This window comes from Lepidothrix coronata, unplaced genomic scaffold (genome assembly GCF_001604755.1).
Source record: "Lepidothrix coronata isolate B3197 unplaced genomic scaffold, Lepidothrix_coronata-1.0 Scaffold73, whole genome shotgun sequence".
NCBI lineage: Eukaryota > Metazoa > Chordata > Aves > Passeriformes > Pipridae > Lepidothrix > Lepidothrix coronata.
In genome coordinates, this window is record NW_016690253.1 from 159,603 (window position 1) to 178,933 (window position 19,331).

General features: G+C 38.7%; 1 protein-coding gene across 1 annotated transcript in view; it reads right to left on the reverse strand.

The window, feature by feature from the left end:
- The window catches only part of AFF2 (AF4/FMR2 family member 2), a 213,860-nt gene that overhangs the window by 158,662 nt on the left and 35,867 nt on the right, over window positions 1–19,331 (reverse strand). Inside the window, exon 2 of the mRNA XM_017819125.1 lies at window positions 2,512–2,632. Within this exon, the coding sequence (XP_017674614.1) occupies window positions 2,512–2,632 (121 nt within the window). The remainder of the gene's footprint in view (window positions 1–2,511; window positions 2,633–19,331) is intronic.

The window sequence follows — 19,331 nt, forward strand, 5'->3', positions numbered from 1 at the left end:
ATGTCATCACGTTGTCAGAGGTGTTGTTTCCCCGCATGAGACAGCGGAGCTTCTAAAGGAGGCATTTATCTTTTAACAAGCGTGCACAAATGTATTTTGTACACCCACAGAAGTAAATATCTCTTTTCATGTGAGTGCACACACACAAACTACAAAGAAGCAATGTAGAAACACGCACTTGTCCAAAACTATAATGAACACCTACGTTTTATTTGACAGAGGGAAAGAAAGACGCTGTAACAGCAGAGAGATGATAGATGAAGGCAGATAATCCACACATCTTGTGATGCACAGTGGCAGCAAACTCCATGAGAAAACCTGAGCTCTTTTCTTCAAGCAACTTTTAATATCCCCAACCCTACTGCAACCCAAAAAACAGCTGCCAGTTGTTCAGTCTTTAAAACATCAAAACGAGCAGTGGTGGTATTCCCTACCCTAACTGTCCCTTCTCTAGATACTGTTGAAGCAAATGAGGAAGGCATGATAAACAAGTAAGGACACTAAATCTGGGAATAAAAGAAAGAAGTACAACAGATATTGGTGTTGCGTGTTTTTGGTTCCTGACACAAAATTTTGCAGTGTTTTGCAAACTGGTCTATCTACTAAAATTCAAATGACCACTTGCATGAATGAAAATATGCCCCTGACATGTAGGAAGTCTCAACAAAATCAGTTCATAGTAAGTTATTATTCCCATAAAGAAGCTAAAATGCAGTACAAAGCAGAAATAGTGCCTTTATCAGATTTTTATAAAAACAAAACCAAAAAGACCCCACAAACAAGCTATCCTGGTGCATAGTCCTTATTTGGCTGAATATGTCTGTCATGGATGAGTGGAATGCACCTCACTCAAAAGAGAGAAGCAGCAACGTGTTTTATTGAGGTAAAATAATTTGACAGAGGTTGATAAATTCAACGGAATTCAACAAAGTTTAACAGTGGTTTGACATTAAAACTTATTGCCAGCAGTAAGTTTTATGCCAAGGTTCACCTTCTTAATTGTTGCATGGAAGAAACCTACAAAGGCAAATTGAGTTAGAATGGTTCTAATTCAAGAGACCAGAGATGCAAAGATTAAGGAGAACCCTCCCATCAGTCAGAAGGCTCAGAATAGACCTCTTGCTCTCTAAACTCCTTATGGACCCTGAGCATGGCTGGATCCAATCTTAGCCTCAGACTTGGTCAATGGTTTAAGTCTAATGGAATTATTCATATAATATTTACAATAATATTGAGTAGCTACATGGACTAGCAATGTTTCATAGGATTAATTCAGCATAGTATCAGTCAGTTATCAAGTATGTGTCATGGGTAAGGGATCTCCCTGCCTTGGGTAAGGAAGGAATCTCTACCCCTTGAGAGGCATCCCTGCTCAAGCAGAGGGTCATCTGGTGTGCAGTCCAGCTGCACTTCAGGGTAAGATCAAACTGGGCCCACCCTGATGGCAGTATTTATAGGGTGAAGAAGTTGGCTGCTAGTCAAGAGAGTAGGGAGAGACATCTTCATTTTAGCTCTGATATTTTGTTCTGTGCTTTGGTTACCTTGCACTTTTGGATTTCAAAACCGCCTTTTGAAGTATTTTTCAAGACACCTTCACTCCCTGGAACGCCAGCCAGGGGTTTCCAGCAGGCAAGTTCACCTCAAGGACGAAAGGCCTGTTGCTCCTCAAGTCAGCCTGAACCAAAGTACAGCTTGGAGTCAAGTGTATCCACCACACTTTCGTGGTCTATAATTATTAGACATCATATGATTATAACGACAGTCTTTTCTCCTCCTTTCTGGGTGATTTTCAAAGAGCCCTCATCTTCCCTTACAGCTGCTAACAATGTAAAATGGAAAGATGAAGTGGTGGCCTTTCAATGGATGTCACTGATTGGGAGGAGAAAGAGATATGGAAATTTACATTCTGATGAATTCTTTAGGGAATGTCTTACTGAAAATCAAAGCAGCAGAAATCATAAAGGGGGACATCCCTTGGTGATGAAAATCTCAGGCAGCAAGGCTCCTTAGAGAGAATAAGACTTGTCATAAAAGTCCCTTTCATACCCTTGTTATGCTCCCCAAAGATTCAGTCTCCCAAAAGACTTCTTTGGATGGTTATGATTGCACAAAAAAGCTTATGAACTCATTATTTATAGAGGGGACATTGGTTTTAACAACTCGTATATTTTCTTCTTAAAAATAAAAGAACTAATAGCTAGCTTTGTACAAACCCACTTATAGAAATAGGAGCTGCACATACTTCTACTGCAGGACTTTGCTATTTGTTTAGAGGAAGGAATCTCGAACTGGACTGTAACCAAAATTCCTGATTCTGCCAATGCTAGCAGGCTAAGTTGGACAGCACATTCACTTTGCTCTGCTGCCATATGCTGACCTGTACAATCAGTGTATTCAAGAGTATAAGTACCAAGGCAGATGTGATACTTCCCTTTCTTGCAGGTGAAGAGAAGCTTTATCTGTATTTGTAAAAGCCATTCTGAAAATGCAAAATATAACAGTGCAACTTACCTTGTAGGGTTCCCCAAAGAGGTTAAAACCTGAAGCAAAGAGATCTTCATCTTGCTGGACTTCCTGGTTTCTTCTCTCCCACTCCTTCCGCTTAAGTGCACTCCGGTCTTGTTCATAGTGACTGAAGAAGAGAAAGAGAGAAAGGACAACACGTTATTTCCTCCATAATTTAGTTACATGTTCATAAGTATCAGTAATAGCCATAAAACATCAGAAACAATGCAATTCCCAAGGATAATTCTGAAAGAAAGAAGCAGCCACTGAACAATTTTTCCAAATTTAAACCTGGAATCGTAAAACTATGCAAAATTGGGCAGTAGGCCAGTCAGTACACTTCTAAAATGAAAACAGAGACAAATATTCTTTTCAAACTAACAGAGTATTATGCAGAGTAATAAAATATACTTTGATGTCTTTGTATGAACAGCCTGTTCATACACATGAGTGTGAACACACACACACACACACACACTCGTGTGCCCACAGAGCGTGTATGGGCAGAGAAAGCAAATGTGAAGTCAAGGAAGCACAGCAACAGCTAAAAATCCATTTAAACATCCATCCCAATGCTCCAGGTCATCCATGTGTGGTTTAGACCACCTAATTCTGTACCACTTCTTGTTAAAATTTATGTACAGTTTCACTGTAGGTGTCAAGGGGGGGGTTACGAAGTGGTTTTGTAGCAGCAGGCTGCCAGAAGAGACTTTGGGATAGTTGATTCCAGTATCAGATAAAATTCTACATACAAACACACAGAAAAGAATCCAGCATCTCAGTGTAGCAATGGTGAGTGGCACTTATCTGTGTGTCAGCTTACTTTGTGCACCTGCCAGACCTAGATGACAAGCTGAGAGACCACATTCACTTCTCCCCTGAATAGCACTGAAGTACTTTGGTCTTTTGGCTTTACAAACTACCTCCTGCTCCTCTGAGGGAAAAGATATAATTAAAACCCTGAAGGAGAGGGAAAAAATAGGAAAGGAAAAGATGCATGCTTCAACTTGCACTGACAACCTCTCATGTGACAAGCATTAAGGGACACTTCTGTGCTTTCAACCCGTATTTGATTTGTTATGAGGCTTTTGGCTCTGCTTTGTGTCAGCTAATTAGCTACCAAATTCCAGATGACAATTTGAATAGCAGATTTGGTATATGCCCTGATGTTATCTGCAACAAGCAGTATTTCCCTGATAGGTGCTGGACATGCATGCACACATCCACACACAGCCTCTGTGTACAAATGCTTACACACAAACATACATATTACAGCTGTAACAAAGAACAGTTAATTCTCCTGTCTCTGGCGAGAATGAATTAAATCTCCACAGAGCTCCACTGCACTTGGAAGATAACCAAATATCTACAACTTTTGCCTTTTTAGCTCAGCATGATGTTGTATTGAAAGCTTCACACCGAGAGATATAATGAGGAATGAACTGCACAGTGATGAGGCTTTAACAGTGTATAAAGTCACTGATTTCTGAGTGAAACCACAATTACTAATTTGAAGCACCAGCTAATTAAAACCACAGCTATGTATTTAGCCTCTTGTTATACCTACTGCAGTTTATAATTATGAGGACCTCTTTATCTACTCAATTAAAGTTCTTATGATTCAGGCAGGTTGTGTTTGAACCTGCAAGCCCTGCAGAGAGCACAGGAAAGCATATGTCTGTTGCCTGATGACTCCATGTTATCCTTACACTCATATACTTGTTTTTGTACAGGCAGGGAAAGAAAAAAGGAAAGACCTGCCACAGAGAGATCCCTAAATAAAAAATATGAATTAATAATTGGTTTAAGCAATTCAAGACCACTCAGAGTTGGATTGAATAAGGCTTGATTATGGCTTGTAAACTGAATGCAAAGCCACCTACATAGGCTGAGCTGAATGATTTCCATGCACATTTTCCTTCTACAGGTTAGAAGGCAGAAAACATGTCACATTTTGTTTTGTTTAATTTATTTATTTATAACACCTCCTGATGTAGTGGCATGACTAACACCAAAAGCAAGCTCCAGAACATTGTTATAATCAATCCTGGTATTTCTGCAGAAGGTTTAGTACTGTTTGCTGGTTTCCTGAGAGAGACAGAAGGGAAACTGTTGTAAAAACAGTCACTTTACTATTCTATATGTGACCACATTGCTGATGCAATGCTGCAAACCACAAGCAAACTGTTCACTAAAAGTGAAGGGGGGATAAGCATCCCTTCCTTTCATATCCTAAACCCACATTATAATACACATGTATGGAAATAAGTCAATGCAAGCTGTTTCCCAAATTGGTACCCAAAGATGAGGACAAGGCTCCTCCCCACAACTCTGCTGGAGTAGGGGGCTGGTTTAACCCAGAAATAATCCAGCCCAGGAGGAGTAGGAACACACTATAGTTATCCCTCTCATGGGAGATCTTCCCAGGGATTTCTTTGACAGTTTGACCCATAGACTGGGTGATTCTTGCAGCAAGATCAGATCATTATGAAGTTATAAATCCAGTCTCATGGATCTGGTCTAAGAATGATTTTATATCCTGCATAAATCATCTTTGCTTACGGGAGCAGTCCTGTCCCAGGCAGTGCCAGCACTCACTTCAGAAAGAATTATTCATGAAGGTTAGAGCTGTGTTTTACAGCTTCTCAATGGCTTCCCTGGCCTGGGGTTTCAGGGTGAAATCCTGGGCCCATTCAAATCAAACTGGCCACTGAACACAGAGATCACAGCCTACAGCACAGAACATATCTTGCCCCTCGTGAGGTTCCAGCATTTTGTTACCTAAAAGCCAGCTCTGGTTGCAAGCATGCAAAGTATTTAGGGAACCAAGTGAGGCATTATGCCATATCCTATCTGAGAAAAACCAGCAGAGGCCCTAAGACTATTTAGATATGTTTTATGACACATTACAAAACCACAAATTCAAAAATGATGAAAACAGCAATGGCATAATTCAGAGTGGCATAACCACTTTAAAAGCCATTAACTTGAGCTAACACAGTATTTACAGTGTTAACAGTAAAAAGGTTGAAAATACAGTATTTTCCAACACAAACTACTGAACTATTTCTCTCGTAGTGCATTTATGAATGTTATCCATGCACCCAAGAGGTGAATGCAAAGGTGCACCTCAAGCCCTGGACCCCAGCAGTGTTTACACAGAACCAAACTGTGAGAATCCATGTTACAACACAAGCAAAGCCCTAAGTGAATTGCCACCTCTGCATCAATCCAAATCCCTCTCTTGTATATTCTCTTGTGAGAACAAAAAAAAAAACAAAAACAAAAACAAACAAACAAACAAACAAAAAAAAACAACAAAAAAAGAAAAAAACAGAAAAAAAAAGCTTCATTTTGAACTTTCCACTGACACAGTCACATGGCACCCTTAAGTGTACAAAGTATCTATGCAAAAGGAAGTGGTTGCTCATCCTGTCAGGTCCATTACTTGGCTTATTTCTCTGCAAATGTACTTTTGCTATGGGAACACTTGACAGGGTGCTGATTGTGTCTACAGGAAGTCAAATATTGTAAGATCATACACAGATTAGGATAACAATTTATTTGGGTTCCTTTTAATCCAAAGAGGGACAATGATTAGATCTTAAGGCTGCAGTGCACTGAGAACCTAATGGGATGCTCTCCAGAAACTCTTAATGTAGCCACAATGCAATCTCTGGGACTTGTGTTTAATTTTTAGCTTAACTAATGTTCTGTGAAATACAGATATGTGATTAGTGGGGAAGGTGTCAGTGAAAACTATAGTCAGATACCATGAGGAACATCAGAGTTCAGTCTGTCTCACTATAGTATGAGAAATACTTCATGAGTCCTCTAAAGCCACGAGACTGGGATATCACAATACAGACTTTTGCAAACATTTTAAAACAAGATTTAGAAGGAAACAGCTGTAGGCCACAGTATTCATTGTATCCAAGAAGGCCAGTTCCCTAGGCACAACTATTATGTGACAATGCAGTTTAAATACATGAGCTCTATTGTTTTGTTACAACTTATTAGATTAATAATTGAATTTGAATGGGGAAGTCTGTACATAAATCTTAGAAGATCAGGAATGGTGAGCAGTAAGCATGGTACAAGAGACCACTGATCTACAAATTACCAGCGTGCTGGATATGGCAAAAAGAATAGCAACTACAACTGTATTATGGTTTTGATACGTTTAACATTGGGGCAGGCCGCAAATGCATTTTGAATAACAGCATTTGATACTTAGTTCTTTACAATCAGAGCAGCATACATCCATTTGTCATTCTTAGACAGCCTAAGGGACAGTGGTGAGCTGATGCACTGTGACAGCCCAGGTGCTCAGCCTGTGTGAGCCTGCAGTGCCAGCGAGGCTGTGGAGCTGCACCTTCACCCTCGGTGCAGCCCTCGGGGGCTGTGGGGACAACCCAGATCCATCTCGATCTCCGGAGAACGGAGAAGGGGAGAAGGTGGCTGAGGCAGAAGGAGGTTATATCAAGGCAAAAGATAACAGACAGGCATGTAGGTTTTGGACTGGAAGCTACAAATGTGGATCTGGCGATAAGAGATGGAAGTCAGACAAGCGCTGGCTACAAAAAGGAGAACTAGAAGGAGAGCAAAATTTGAGGCACTGGAAAGGATAGTACAATCATCTGTGGTGAAAGTGAGAGGATGTGGTGAGAAAGATCTAGAGAGAAAAGAAAAAACCTTTTAGGACAGACTGCAACAAAGTAAGAGGTTAGAGGGAAGAGTTAAAGGAAAGCTGATGAAATGAAACCAACAGCTAAAGGCTGAGATCGAGCGTTTGAGGTTTGTTTTCAAAGTTTTGCTAACCACAGCCACAGAAGTAGTCTCCAAAGCACAGCGGACTAGGCAAGCCAGACAAGAGCCTGAAAGACAGGAGAAAGAGTAGAAGAAAGAAGTCAGACCAGTTGGAAGGAGTAGTCTCTGTGATATTAAGAAGGAGAAGAGAGAAAAATGATCAAACACCTAATGTTGCAGACAAATCATGAATGAGAACAGAACACTGCTCTGTTGATTCAGTCAAAACAACAAGAGCCCAATAGGGAAAGAATCAATAAAAAAGCTGGAGCAGAGAGGCTTTATAGCAGCGACAGACTACATCCACGAGGATAAATGAATGACATTCAAGAAAAACAGCATTTATCCACAAGTTAGGGAAGAAGTAGTTGCTGTACTCAATAATACATCTCAATTCACAAAAATGCACACTATGATCAAATCAAACATTCCCCTGTACTGGCTCCACCCCCCTTAAAATATCGGATGTGCCTAAATGATGAAAGAAGTTCTCAAACTGAAATGTTTGTCATTTGTGGAAACAAGAAATAAACACAAGCTTCTAAACTAAGACACAGTGGATATAAAATGATACGAATTTGAGAACTGAAAGTCCTTTCCCAAGGTTGTTTCTTCATAGTTTTTACTTTGCCCACAAGCACTCAGGAAGTTGGAGAAGTAAACTCAGCTTCCTTGAAAACTAACTCTCATGCCTGCACAAGGTATTAAACATCCCAAATCAAAACCCACTCATGAAAATATTTCCTACATGGGAAATCCAACTCGGGTCAATGAGAATATCCCCCATGCTTAAAATACATGCTTACATGCCCATACCAGGCCAATTCTTTTTCAATGTGAGCTAAAAAATGTAAAGTAAAAAGCATTTAAGCTGGTAATCAAACTAACAAGTACTTTACAATGGGAATTCACTTGTTCATAACTCCAGATTTATCTCACCATAACTGCACCAATTTCATGTAAAAGCAGAGTACCACAACACTGTAATTCCTTCATCTCTTCAGACTGTCCTTATATAAACTCTGGTATTTCAATACATTTATTTCAAATGAAAAAGAAAAATGAAAAAAGCAGCCTCAGGACTTAAATTTCATCGCAGGTCTTAAAATGTATTCACTAAATGAGAGGAATTTCAAAATCTGATCTTTAAGCAGAAATATGGCCAACTTAACATATCTCCCCTGCTGATCTGAAGTCTTTGTTTCACTTAATGATAAACAACATAACCACCACCACACTTAAAATAGAAAAATTCCTCTTCCTCTGTTTATCACCACTGAACTTGCATCTTTGTCCTGGTAATTTTCCTACTTAACAGAGACCAATCAAGTCATGATAGAATAGCTTTACAACTTCTCAGTATCATTCATATTTAACATTTACTTTAATGCTGTCTTCTTCTTCATAGCATGAATAGTTATTGAAAGTGTCTAGCAGAGAACATATCTATCACTGTACTTCAAGATAAATGATTTATTTTTAAATATAAATATTCTGTCTTTGATGTTCAACAGTTCTGCAGAGAAATACTTGAGATGGTCACTGGTTATCTATCCACATGAGCTAAATCTCTTCACAATTTGCATTAAAAACAATGCCATTCCTGTAGCACATTTAACAGAGAATGTAGAAGATTAAAGCCTCCGAAGAAAATAACACCCAAGAGACCCCTGGGCAAATTATGGAAATGTAAGCTAGGAGGCTAAGGGTTTGGCTTATATTTGTCATATTCTTCGTTCTTTTTAGTTATTCCCACACACACCAAGTAACTACAAAACAATTTTCTCCTCTTTTTGGTATAATGCAGCCCCAAACCTTTCCTCCACGTGAATTTGGAAGGAACGATTCTGGGGGAATGGATGACAGAGATAAGCTCCTGAATAGTAAGCATATAAAGAACAGATGAGGTTTCAAAGGGGAGCATTTATTGTTTCCTGTATCATAGCACATTGTCTTTCAATATGATTAGTTATCAGTCTGAGTTATCAAAAACTGGGATGAAATAAAGCGCTTACGCAGTTATGCTTCATTGATGTCAGCTAGGGGAGCATGAAAATCTCCATCAAGTTGGGTAATTGATGTGTAAATCAGAGCTCAATCACTCTGTAATAGAAATGGTCCCACTGAAAGTATGGTTGTTGAACAGTATTGCAGTATGGTGGGGAAGAAAGAGAGAAACAGAGTCAAGATTTATTTATTAAAAAATATAATAACTGGCAATTTGCACAATTTTCTCTTCAAGAGAGAAGTGCTGTCAGATACATTTAAATGCAAGCTGCAGATCACTATATTTGGGTACCCTTATTCGGCAATAATTAACTGTTTCTGTTTTATTAAAATGCTTGGGGACACTGTTATGGATATTTAAAAAGCAAATTAAATGAACATGTTCATCCTTTGAAAGGCAACACGTGTAAATGACATCAGCAATTGTAATTTGCTTAACAATGTGTGTTCAAGGTATGTTTTGGAGTCCTATTACAGTCTTCTTGTCAGTTCAAATTTGCAGTATGAGAAACAAAAGCAAAACTGAAGGAAAAGAGGGGGAAAAAGAAAACTGAAGAGAAAACTATTTATAAACACAGCTTCAGAAGGACATTAAAAGACAAACAGTCATTAGAACATCAGTCACATAAAACAGCTTTCCAACATGCAGTATTTCTAAGAATAAACATCTGATTCATAAATAAAAGGGCTAGTTAAGATAACATTACAGGGTTATTTTGGTTGTAATTTTTTTTTCTTTAAGTAAATGAATACATATTGAGGTGTCGATATCAACTTCCCAGAAACACCTGCAATCCAGTATTCTAGTTATGATTCGCAATAAACCAATGATAAACTGTAACTAACTTAAATAAATGTGAAATTTATGAGCATTTTGGCATCAAATGAATTACATTCAGGACACTGGAGCTGGATTAAAAAGCTTTATTAGATGGTTAATGTGCTGTGACTGTAAGGGGACTCTGATCACTACAAGGGGGTTGAATAGGAAAGGACGTTCAACCTAAACTCTGAATTTCATTGTTCTTCTGAGTTTAACAGGACATGACAGGTTTTTAAATGTCTTTGTTTTGCTTTTTTAATTTTTATATCTCCTGGGATTTGGAGCTTCTTCAAAATTCACTGATGGCAATGAAGCCTTTGCCAAAGTATATACTATATTTCACAGAATATTTCCCAAAGACATCCTAGTGGTCATCAGCTTCCTAGCAGCCTATCAGCACCAGTACTCTGTGTATTAATGTGCTACAGATAAATATAGTTGTGTTTAGTTGCATGCTGTGAATTATTCTTTATACACATCAATAGCAAATGTGGCATAGTACTGCTACAAAGAGTATATTTTACATATATTTATCCCAAGATATAACACTAATTTGATGCAATTAAAAATATTCTCACGATGCTTGTTAGTCTGTTTTTCCTTCACCTGAACAGTTCAAATTGTGAAGCCTTTCTTGAAAATGTACATTTTTTGTACATTTACCATTTTCGAAGCATAAAATCTACTTTAATATATGGAAATTCAAAATCTTTAACTTACTATCACCTAATGTGTACAGACTGCACTCTTACATCTGCGCTGAAAACCATTTTGGAATTCTACTTTTGTCTTTATCTTTTTTCATATTTAGAATTAATTTTTTGTCTTTAATACCACCACTCAAAACCTTCCTGGGCACCTGTCAGATGCTTCCTTAAAAATGGATTCCACACATTTATATATGTTTGAAATGTTGGCAGTGAGACCTAATAGATGGCAGAATAGATAGATATAAATCTAGTCTTTTAAAGAAGACACAAAACAATCATGATTAACACAACCTTTTGGGTACAGATGAATCAGCACAATCAACTGCTTGAGTATTTTATCACAGAAATGCTTCTGTGGGCTCCTACAGCTCTAATAAATGCATTCATTTACTAACAGGCACCTCTACTCCCTTGAGCATTTTCACATGCTGTGCAGCTATTTAACCACATGTTCTTAAACTTAACATGTGCTGAAGAATACCACCACAGGAAAATTAAAAATTCAGTAGGATGACTATTTCATTCATCAGTTTTAGACTGAAGAAGTTCACACAGGTCTCTGTGTGCAGTGCACACATACAGACTGATTCAGAGACTCCTGTGCACAGAAAAACGGTACTCTAAGCCTAATATAATTCAATTGCTTGTTATTTAGGACACCAGCTAAGAAATTATCTCTTAAATAAATTATTCTTCTCTCAGTTGAAACCCTATATAATGGTCTCAGTGTGTTGTAGCGGCATCTACTGAAATGGACAGAGATGATCAAATAAATGCAAGGTGCTCTCATTTCAAATTCAAGTACACATGCACCCCCTTTTCAGTGCTGTTGTGAAATATATTGCTCATCTTGGGCACTAGCAAATTGCAGGAGATGCAATGATCTTGTAGCTTCATAAGACTTAATGCTCATAAGCTTGTAAAGAACCCAGAACATTTCGAACTCCAAGTTTTAAGCGTTCTTCCACTGGACTTTAAAAAGCCTCACAGCAACAAGGTGCCTGTTCTATACCTTAGGAAATAATAATAATATTTTGTGGTTATTTTTCCTAAATAGATTCAGAGTCAGCAGGTCAATGGATTATCATCATCATTGGCTTCTAGTGAGGAAGATAATCTATAACAAATACTGCTCATGTCTACAGCAAACATATAATGTTTACTCCTCATTTATAAACAAGGTATAAAGTATGACAAAATAATTTAACCAAACCAGCACAAAGTTCATCAGCATTGCTGAGGTTTACATCCTCTCCAAGGGCATAGTTCAAAACTTCAACTGATGCTACTGGCAATTTTCCCAGTGAATTCAATGAAGGCTGGATGGGACCCAGCCATTTAATAATGACAAAAAAAGCCAGGTGTCATAGCACAGCCAGCTCTAAGTCACAGCAACTTCTTTCTATAACTAACTTTTCTGCTATATTCCTCATGTTAACAGAATTTTTTTATCCACCGCCAAGAGTTTAAAAAGTCTTAAGTACAAACCAGCACATGCCAGAGCTACAGAACTTCTATGGTCATTCCTTACAACATGTTGCTACTGACTGCAGAGACAAAGGTAAATCAAATGAAATTTAAGCATTTCTTAATTCAAAAAAAAAAAAATCGAGATACCAAATAATTTTCCTAATCTACCCCACAGGTCATTATGACCTTGAACTAAAGAGTGATTATATACATATATATCTAGTGATGTTATAGATTACACACATGACATCTCAACCAACTGACAGGAATAATGAAATTTGCCTCTACCCCACAGTAAGTACTGACACACACACACACCAGGCAGATCACAGACCTTGTCACTGAGAAAAAGTAAACCAAATGTATCATGCTCCCTGAAAAAACAACACCCTTAAATTTAAGTCGACATGGGAATGCTGTGCAATTAGGGATATGGCATGTAGGTGTTACACAAGTTTGAAATATGCTCTGGGATTTGAAAGCTAAAAACAAGCACTTAAAAATTGTAAAATACTTCTTTACACAGAGAAGAATCATAATAAAATGTTATTTAGACTGGTTATAACTACAACCTCATGTCTGAAATGACTTGAATGTTTAAGGTGGGTGTGATGCAAATGATTATCCCAGTACTGCAGTTCCCAGAGCCAAAGAGAAACTATATCTGTTTCCCCAATTACGTTTTGAATGTGTTTGAAATCTCACATGTATAACTGACTTCATGAATGACTGAAATATCACAATGAACAAAACAGGGCTACTTAGGGCCAAACTCCCAGAAGAAGGGGACCAAACAGACCAAAATTCTGTTTAACCCATCCTGTCTCTGACAACAGGCAACAGCAAACACCCAGTAAAGCCCAAAGGAACAGGGCAAAGAGCTCCCCAAAATACTGTCATTGCCCTGACAAAACTGAGGCACATGAAACCATGTGTTAAGTACAAAGGAGCTGGTATATTTATATTTAACAGCTCTGGGAAACTTTTCTCCAAAGAATGCTCTCAAACAGAATACTCTGTGTCAAAGAGCTTCACAACTCATCTGAACTTATCTCCTTCACTCAGACTAGGTTTACTGCTCCTATCAGCTCTGAAAACCTCACTGGTTTAAAATGATTGTATTGTATTAAAAGATTTAATACAAAAGATTGTATTAAAAAGAGAACTCCTATGCATTTTGGGGGGCACCAACACTTACTACAGGCAAATAGAGAGAAAGCTCCTGTGCTCTTTAGTCTCTGGAGAATCTCAGGCACACATTCCACAGCACTAACTATACCCTGCACTGTCAAGACCAGACACATGGGTTACTGCATCCTGAATAATAGTTATTTGCAGTCCAAAAACTTTTCTACTTTTGTCCCTTCTGCTGTCAATCAGCAAATGAATATCACTTATTTTCATAACATGAACACAATGTGCTACTTAACAAAAGTGCATCCTTTTTTATTTCCCTACCATCAAACATTTGTCTAATAGAAATATTATACTATGTAACATGCACATATTAAAATGCAATGTAAGTTGAATCATATTCATTGGAGGCTGGCCAACTCCAGCACATTTCAGTATTTAATAATAAAACAGTCTAGTGCAAAAATATGTAAACTAGCTTCCATCCTGCTTTAATATTCACTTAACATGAGAAGAAAGGGAATGCAATTTTGTTTAAATATTAAACATTACATTTCTTCTTTTGATTATTAAAGTATTATTAAAGTTAAATGAAAATGTGTTTGGAACCTCCTTCCTCTGAAGTCTTACAGGTCACTGTTATCACTAATATTTTGTCCCTCTAGCTGGTTTCTTTGTGGGATCTTAAAGCTCTTTACGAATCAGATCAAGCCATGCCCCATTATACCTCTGGGAAGAAGCAACTACTGTCAAGCAAAACATCTGAGGGAATGAAAGTTTAAGGGAGTTGATGACAGTCATTCAAGGAGAGATGGCTGAGGGAAGAAAACTGAGGAGCCCCAGCTCTCACACGTTAAACTTTACCATAAGACCAGCTGTAACCTGCAACCATTCATCCACCTCTAAGCTCTGAGATGACAACCATCAAGCTGAAATTTAAGACTATCTAACAACACCATATAGCAGGGAGGAATTATCATTATGTGCATTTCCAGAACACTGGGTCATACACCACAAGACAAGTTTTCTCCTGCTGAATGTCACTGGGAGAGGTCAGAAAGGATGTTCCTATTACATTTGCTGGAAGGATGGAGTATATCAAATGATTTAATTTTGTGTAGTGCCCCACTTACTTTGACGAACTGATACTGCACAGGGCATAATGTCATTAGGTGATTAAAGTACAAGAGCACTCAGCTTCCCACCTCCTTTCACAACAAGGGCCTGTAAGTGCTACTGCAGCAGGCTCAAAACCGGGAAAAGTTGTGGCTGTGGAGGCAACACCGGCCCAGAACCATAAAACACCAAGCTCCCCCTCTCACCACGAACTCCCACCCTGGCACTGACCAGAAATAAGCCCCCTAGTCCCCCTGAGAGAGCTGCCTTCTCCTCAGCCTCACGAAGAACTTTCCATCCCTGGCAACAGCCCAAAACCACACGTGACGTTCAAGTGTCATGTCCACGGTCCTCTGACCCCAGCAGCAAAAGGACTCCGAGTTCAGCTGTACTGACAGCAAAGAGACATGATACAATCATAAGAATATGATGTACTTCCACTTTTCAGCTGGTATTGCCTTTGAAAGTAGCTAACGTTGAGCTCTCCTCATTACGCCAAACATATTAAAACCTCAGAACCCATGTTAGGAAATGTGTGTTTTGTCACACACGCCCTTTTAAATTTATGCTTTCTTTCATACAAATACCTAATAGGGTTTGAATAAAATAAAATCTGCACACTGCCTTGTGGAAATTAATTTTAAAGAACTGTTTATCAATTTAATTTCACTGATAGTAACAGACAGATTTATGAGGCAATTAACTAAATATTTGTTTTTTTCACGTTTCAATTCATTATAGTAAATTAACAATTTTCCACTTGAAAGTCCTGCATTGCTACACTGAAAGCCTAAAAAAAAGTGTATATTTCTGTCGGTCTAGGAAGGATTCTCTTTTCTTTACAATGTGGATTATTCTCCTCGTATTAACTTAACACACTGTATATGTAATTCAACCCCCCACATTTCTGTATTATCCTAGAACCTGTCATTCCTTCAACGCCTGTTTCAAGCAACCAGACAAAGAATAATTACAGCTCTAAAGCCAATGTAACATCTGCTCAAGCAAACAATCCTACAGAGGGGATTTTACAGATACATAACACCCACCTATGGTTCAGACAATCCCGAGAGACAAAACCAAGGCCCTGTGGCAGATCCAGCCTGGCCTCTTGAGCCACAATGCCCGTATGGGACAACGTGCTCTAAAAGAGCCGAGGGAAGAAGCACAATGAACTGAGCCTAAGGTTAAGTTAAACACCAAGCAGAAAGTTTACCCCTTCTTCTAAGGGAGCCCATCTCCACAGCCAGCTGCCTCCCTGTGCACCGGGAACCCCCAGCCAAGGCCCCCCCGGGATCGGTCGGACACGGCCAAAGGTGGATTCTCGGCTGTCAGCTGGGAGAGCACAGAGCCCAGCACTAACAGCCTCGATGGCAATTTGCACATCATTAGCTATGAGCCCCGTGACTGCACATGTATAGCCACATTTCACATCTACCTTTGCTTTTTTTTGATGATTTAAACATATTAATTAATGATTTCAGCTCCAAGGAGGTCATCCGGTCTCGGCCGTGTGGATCTCTTCACCATTGCTGGCCAGATATTAAACACATTAAGAAGCAGTCAGAAGACAGAACTACAGCTTTATGTTCTTTTAACTGGTACTGTACCAAATTAATATCAGGAGGAATATAGTCTATAAATATAAAAGCATCTTCTCATATGACTCCTTGGATTCTCTTCTCCTCTGTGTCAGCGTTTCACTACCTGAACAGAAATAGTCTTGGTCCCTCCATACCTCAGTTGCCATTATGGAGAGCAGATCTATCAATACTTACTGATCTCATGGGTTTCTGTCAGGTCAACTCATCAAGGACAAACTCTCTTGAGGAAACTGTACCAACTACATTCCTCAGTTCCACACAGGTTCTGGTTAAGCATTTCCTTGAATAAAATATAGCTCAGCTACTTTTTAAAAATCGTCCTGTTAATTCACTGGATTACAGCACAATCACATCAGAGTATTAGTCTAAATAGGATTTTGTAGTCAGATCTGATCTAGAAGATTTAACATTTTAGAGGCCTCCATCTCATAATGCTGACAGAAATCATCAGGCAAAGGGAGAAACTGGGACTGCCTGTCACACCAAATGATGGGAACCTGTGTTTCATCAGACAAAACCCACATTTTTTTCCACTGTTAATATTTAGAAATCTGTTAACAAAGGCTCTCCTGACAGCTACTAATTCAGAACAATGTGCAAACACTAGCTAAGCAGTTAATTGCCATCATGCATTGAGAAACTGAGGCGCGGAGAGAGTAAAGGACTTGCTCATGACCACAGTGGCAGCAGCAGGAGTGGAACCACTTCCCATTGCCCATGTCTTAGCCTGTTACCTACAACTCAATTAACCTCCTTTTTTAATGGTAAGGAGTTACTATTACAGTATCTCTATTTGCAATACCTACCAGAAAATATACCCCCCACATATCACGTGGGGGGTATATTTTAGGGTTTAAACCTAAACTGAATGTTGCCATAATATTTATAGTGTTTGTCTCTTTTTAGTTGTAAGACCACCAGAGCCACAACCAGCAGCACAGTAACACTTCAATTTTTGCACTCAGGAAGCTAACAATTATCAAACTAATGAAATGCTAAGAAATACAAAAATACTCTGCCTGGCTAGTAGAAAGGTATAATTCTTGATAAATGCTCCATACATTATTATTATTTGTCAAGTTCTTAAGCACTGCATACTACGTTGTCTTATCAATCTACCAGGTTAAAACAGATTAAATATAAGGGCAATATTTGATCAGTGTTAAAAATGCAGACAAGAAACTGGTACTGCTCTTTATCTTCTTTACTTTAAAAACAAAAGAAAAATCAAACAAGGAGTCAAAAAACAGTAAAAAGAAGAAAATCAGTAAATGGCCTTCACTTGTACTTCAGGTTATAAACTTCTCCCATCCAATCATTAATTCCCCAGGAAAATGCCTTTTGCTTCAATAGCTTTTACTTAAATAGATCACCAGTGAGAGAAAAGTCACACCACTAGAAATGAACTACTGGAGAGTCTGAGTTGCACCTGCCATAATTTGCACACAAAGATTTTACAGGTGACTTGCAAAGGCTGTTTTATTTGTACTTCCAACTCCTCCTTTTTACCCTTAGCATGGGATAAAAGCAGCCAGTGGGCAAATTTGTGATGCTCACCATAAGTTTGCAGAGAATGTTTGGAAATGTTCCCTAAGATGCTTTCAATGAGCTCTCGTACATTAAATGGTGCAGGATACTGAGCCTTAACTAAGAGCTTTTTTCTAACAGTGTGTATTTCTGAGACATGAAACAGCATTAGGCTCCTTTTTTAACTTGAAGGGAAGGGAAAGATGGGAGAGAAGGAGAAAATAAGCTTTCAACCCCTACCTAAATAGCAAAAAAAATTCCTAAAAGAGCACATGACCAATTCCTTAATCTGTTTGCAAGACACGTTTAATATCAGGATGCTGTGGAGAGGCCCTGCATCACTCAAGTTTCATTATCATTACAAAATATAGCAGAATGCCTTACTCGCAAGTTTATTATCATAAATAATTAAAACAAAACTATCCTTATGGTTTGAAATAAATGAACAAAGTACATTATAGGGTGCATTTGTTCTGTGTTTTATAGCTGTTTCCTGGCTCCCTACATCAGAAAATTCTCGAATTTGCAATCAGCCTCCTGCTCATTAGTCCAAATCAGGAATATTTTACTGCAGCTGGCTCAAATGACTTGTTCTGTCAAAAACAGGACCATAAGTGCTCTTTACTAGTTGCATACGCAACGTACATTTTTGTGATAAATCAGAGTATGTGATATGCAAAAAGCTAAAAAGGAAACCAAAGCACAGGATTGATTGCTGAGAAAAACAAAGAAAAGGCAGAGAGAGAAATTCTACCTCTAAAATTAAAAAGACTGTCTGATTTCTAATTACAAAAATGTGCTGAGGTACAGATGTAATGATTAAATCTCTGCAATACTCACGCTAACAGTATATTGTTCTCGTGAGCTTGAAAGTGTTGGGCGCACTTGTGGTCTTTGAAGTTTTGCTTTGTTCCTTTGACTTATTTTATGCAGGTCAAAGATCACCATCGCTGCACATATCTGTCACTGAAGGATAATAATGCTACAACTCAGTTTGGAAGCAGGCTGGGCTGGCATGTTAAACTAGCAAGAGACACATCAATCTTACAGTTCCTGAAGACTGTGCGGTTCAGCGCCGGGAGGTTCGAACTTGCAACTAATGATAGTTACTGAATCTTGATGCACCAGGTTAGTTCTCTCTTCTTTCGAGCAGTCTGTCCTCATGGACAAGCAAAACATGCCAGGAAAGCAAATTATCCTGCTAATCCAGCAAACACTGACAGAAACCTACTGGAGAGCAGCAGGATTGCATGGAAGCACGCAGAGACCGATGGCAGCAAGAAAGAGCTTTGCAGGGAAGAGTAGGAAAACAGAACAGTCATCAGCAGTTGGGTAATAATCATCATTTGTGAGAACTGGCAATAGTATTATTATTTGTGCAGTAGCATACAGTGTGAAATATCGTAGCATCCCTGCTGTCTGCCAAGTAACAGATCAGCACCAACCAACAGGCAGGTCAGAATACAATCTCTCACTCATCAACTACAAGTAAGTTTTCTTATCTATTACTTGACCGTCATAAACTTGGTTTTACCTCAGAAACCAGCATCCAGTATGAACACTTAATGCATTTACCTGCCAGTCCTTTGCACACAGCAAGTACAATTAAAGAAACCCAAGGGGTTT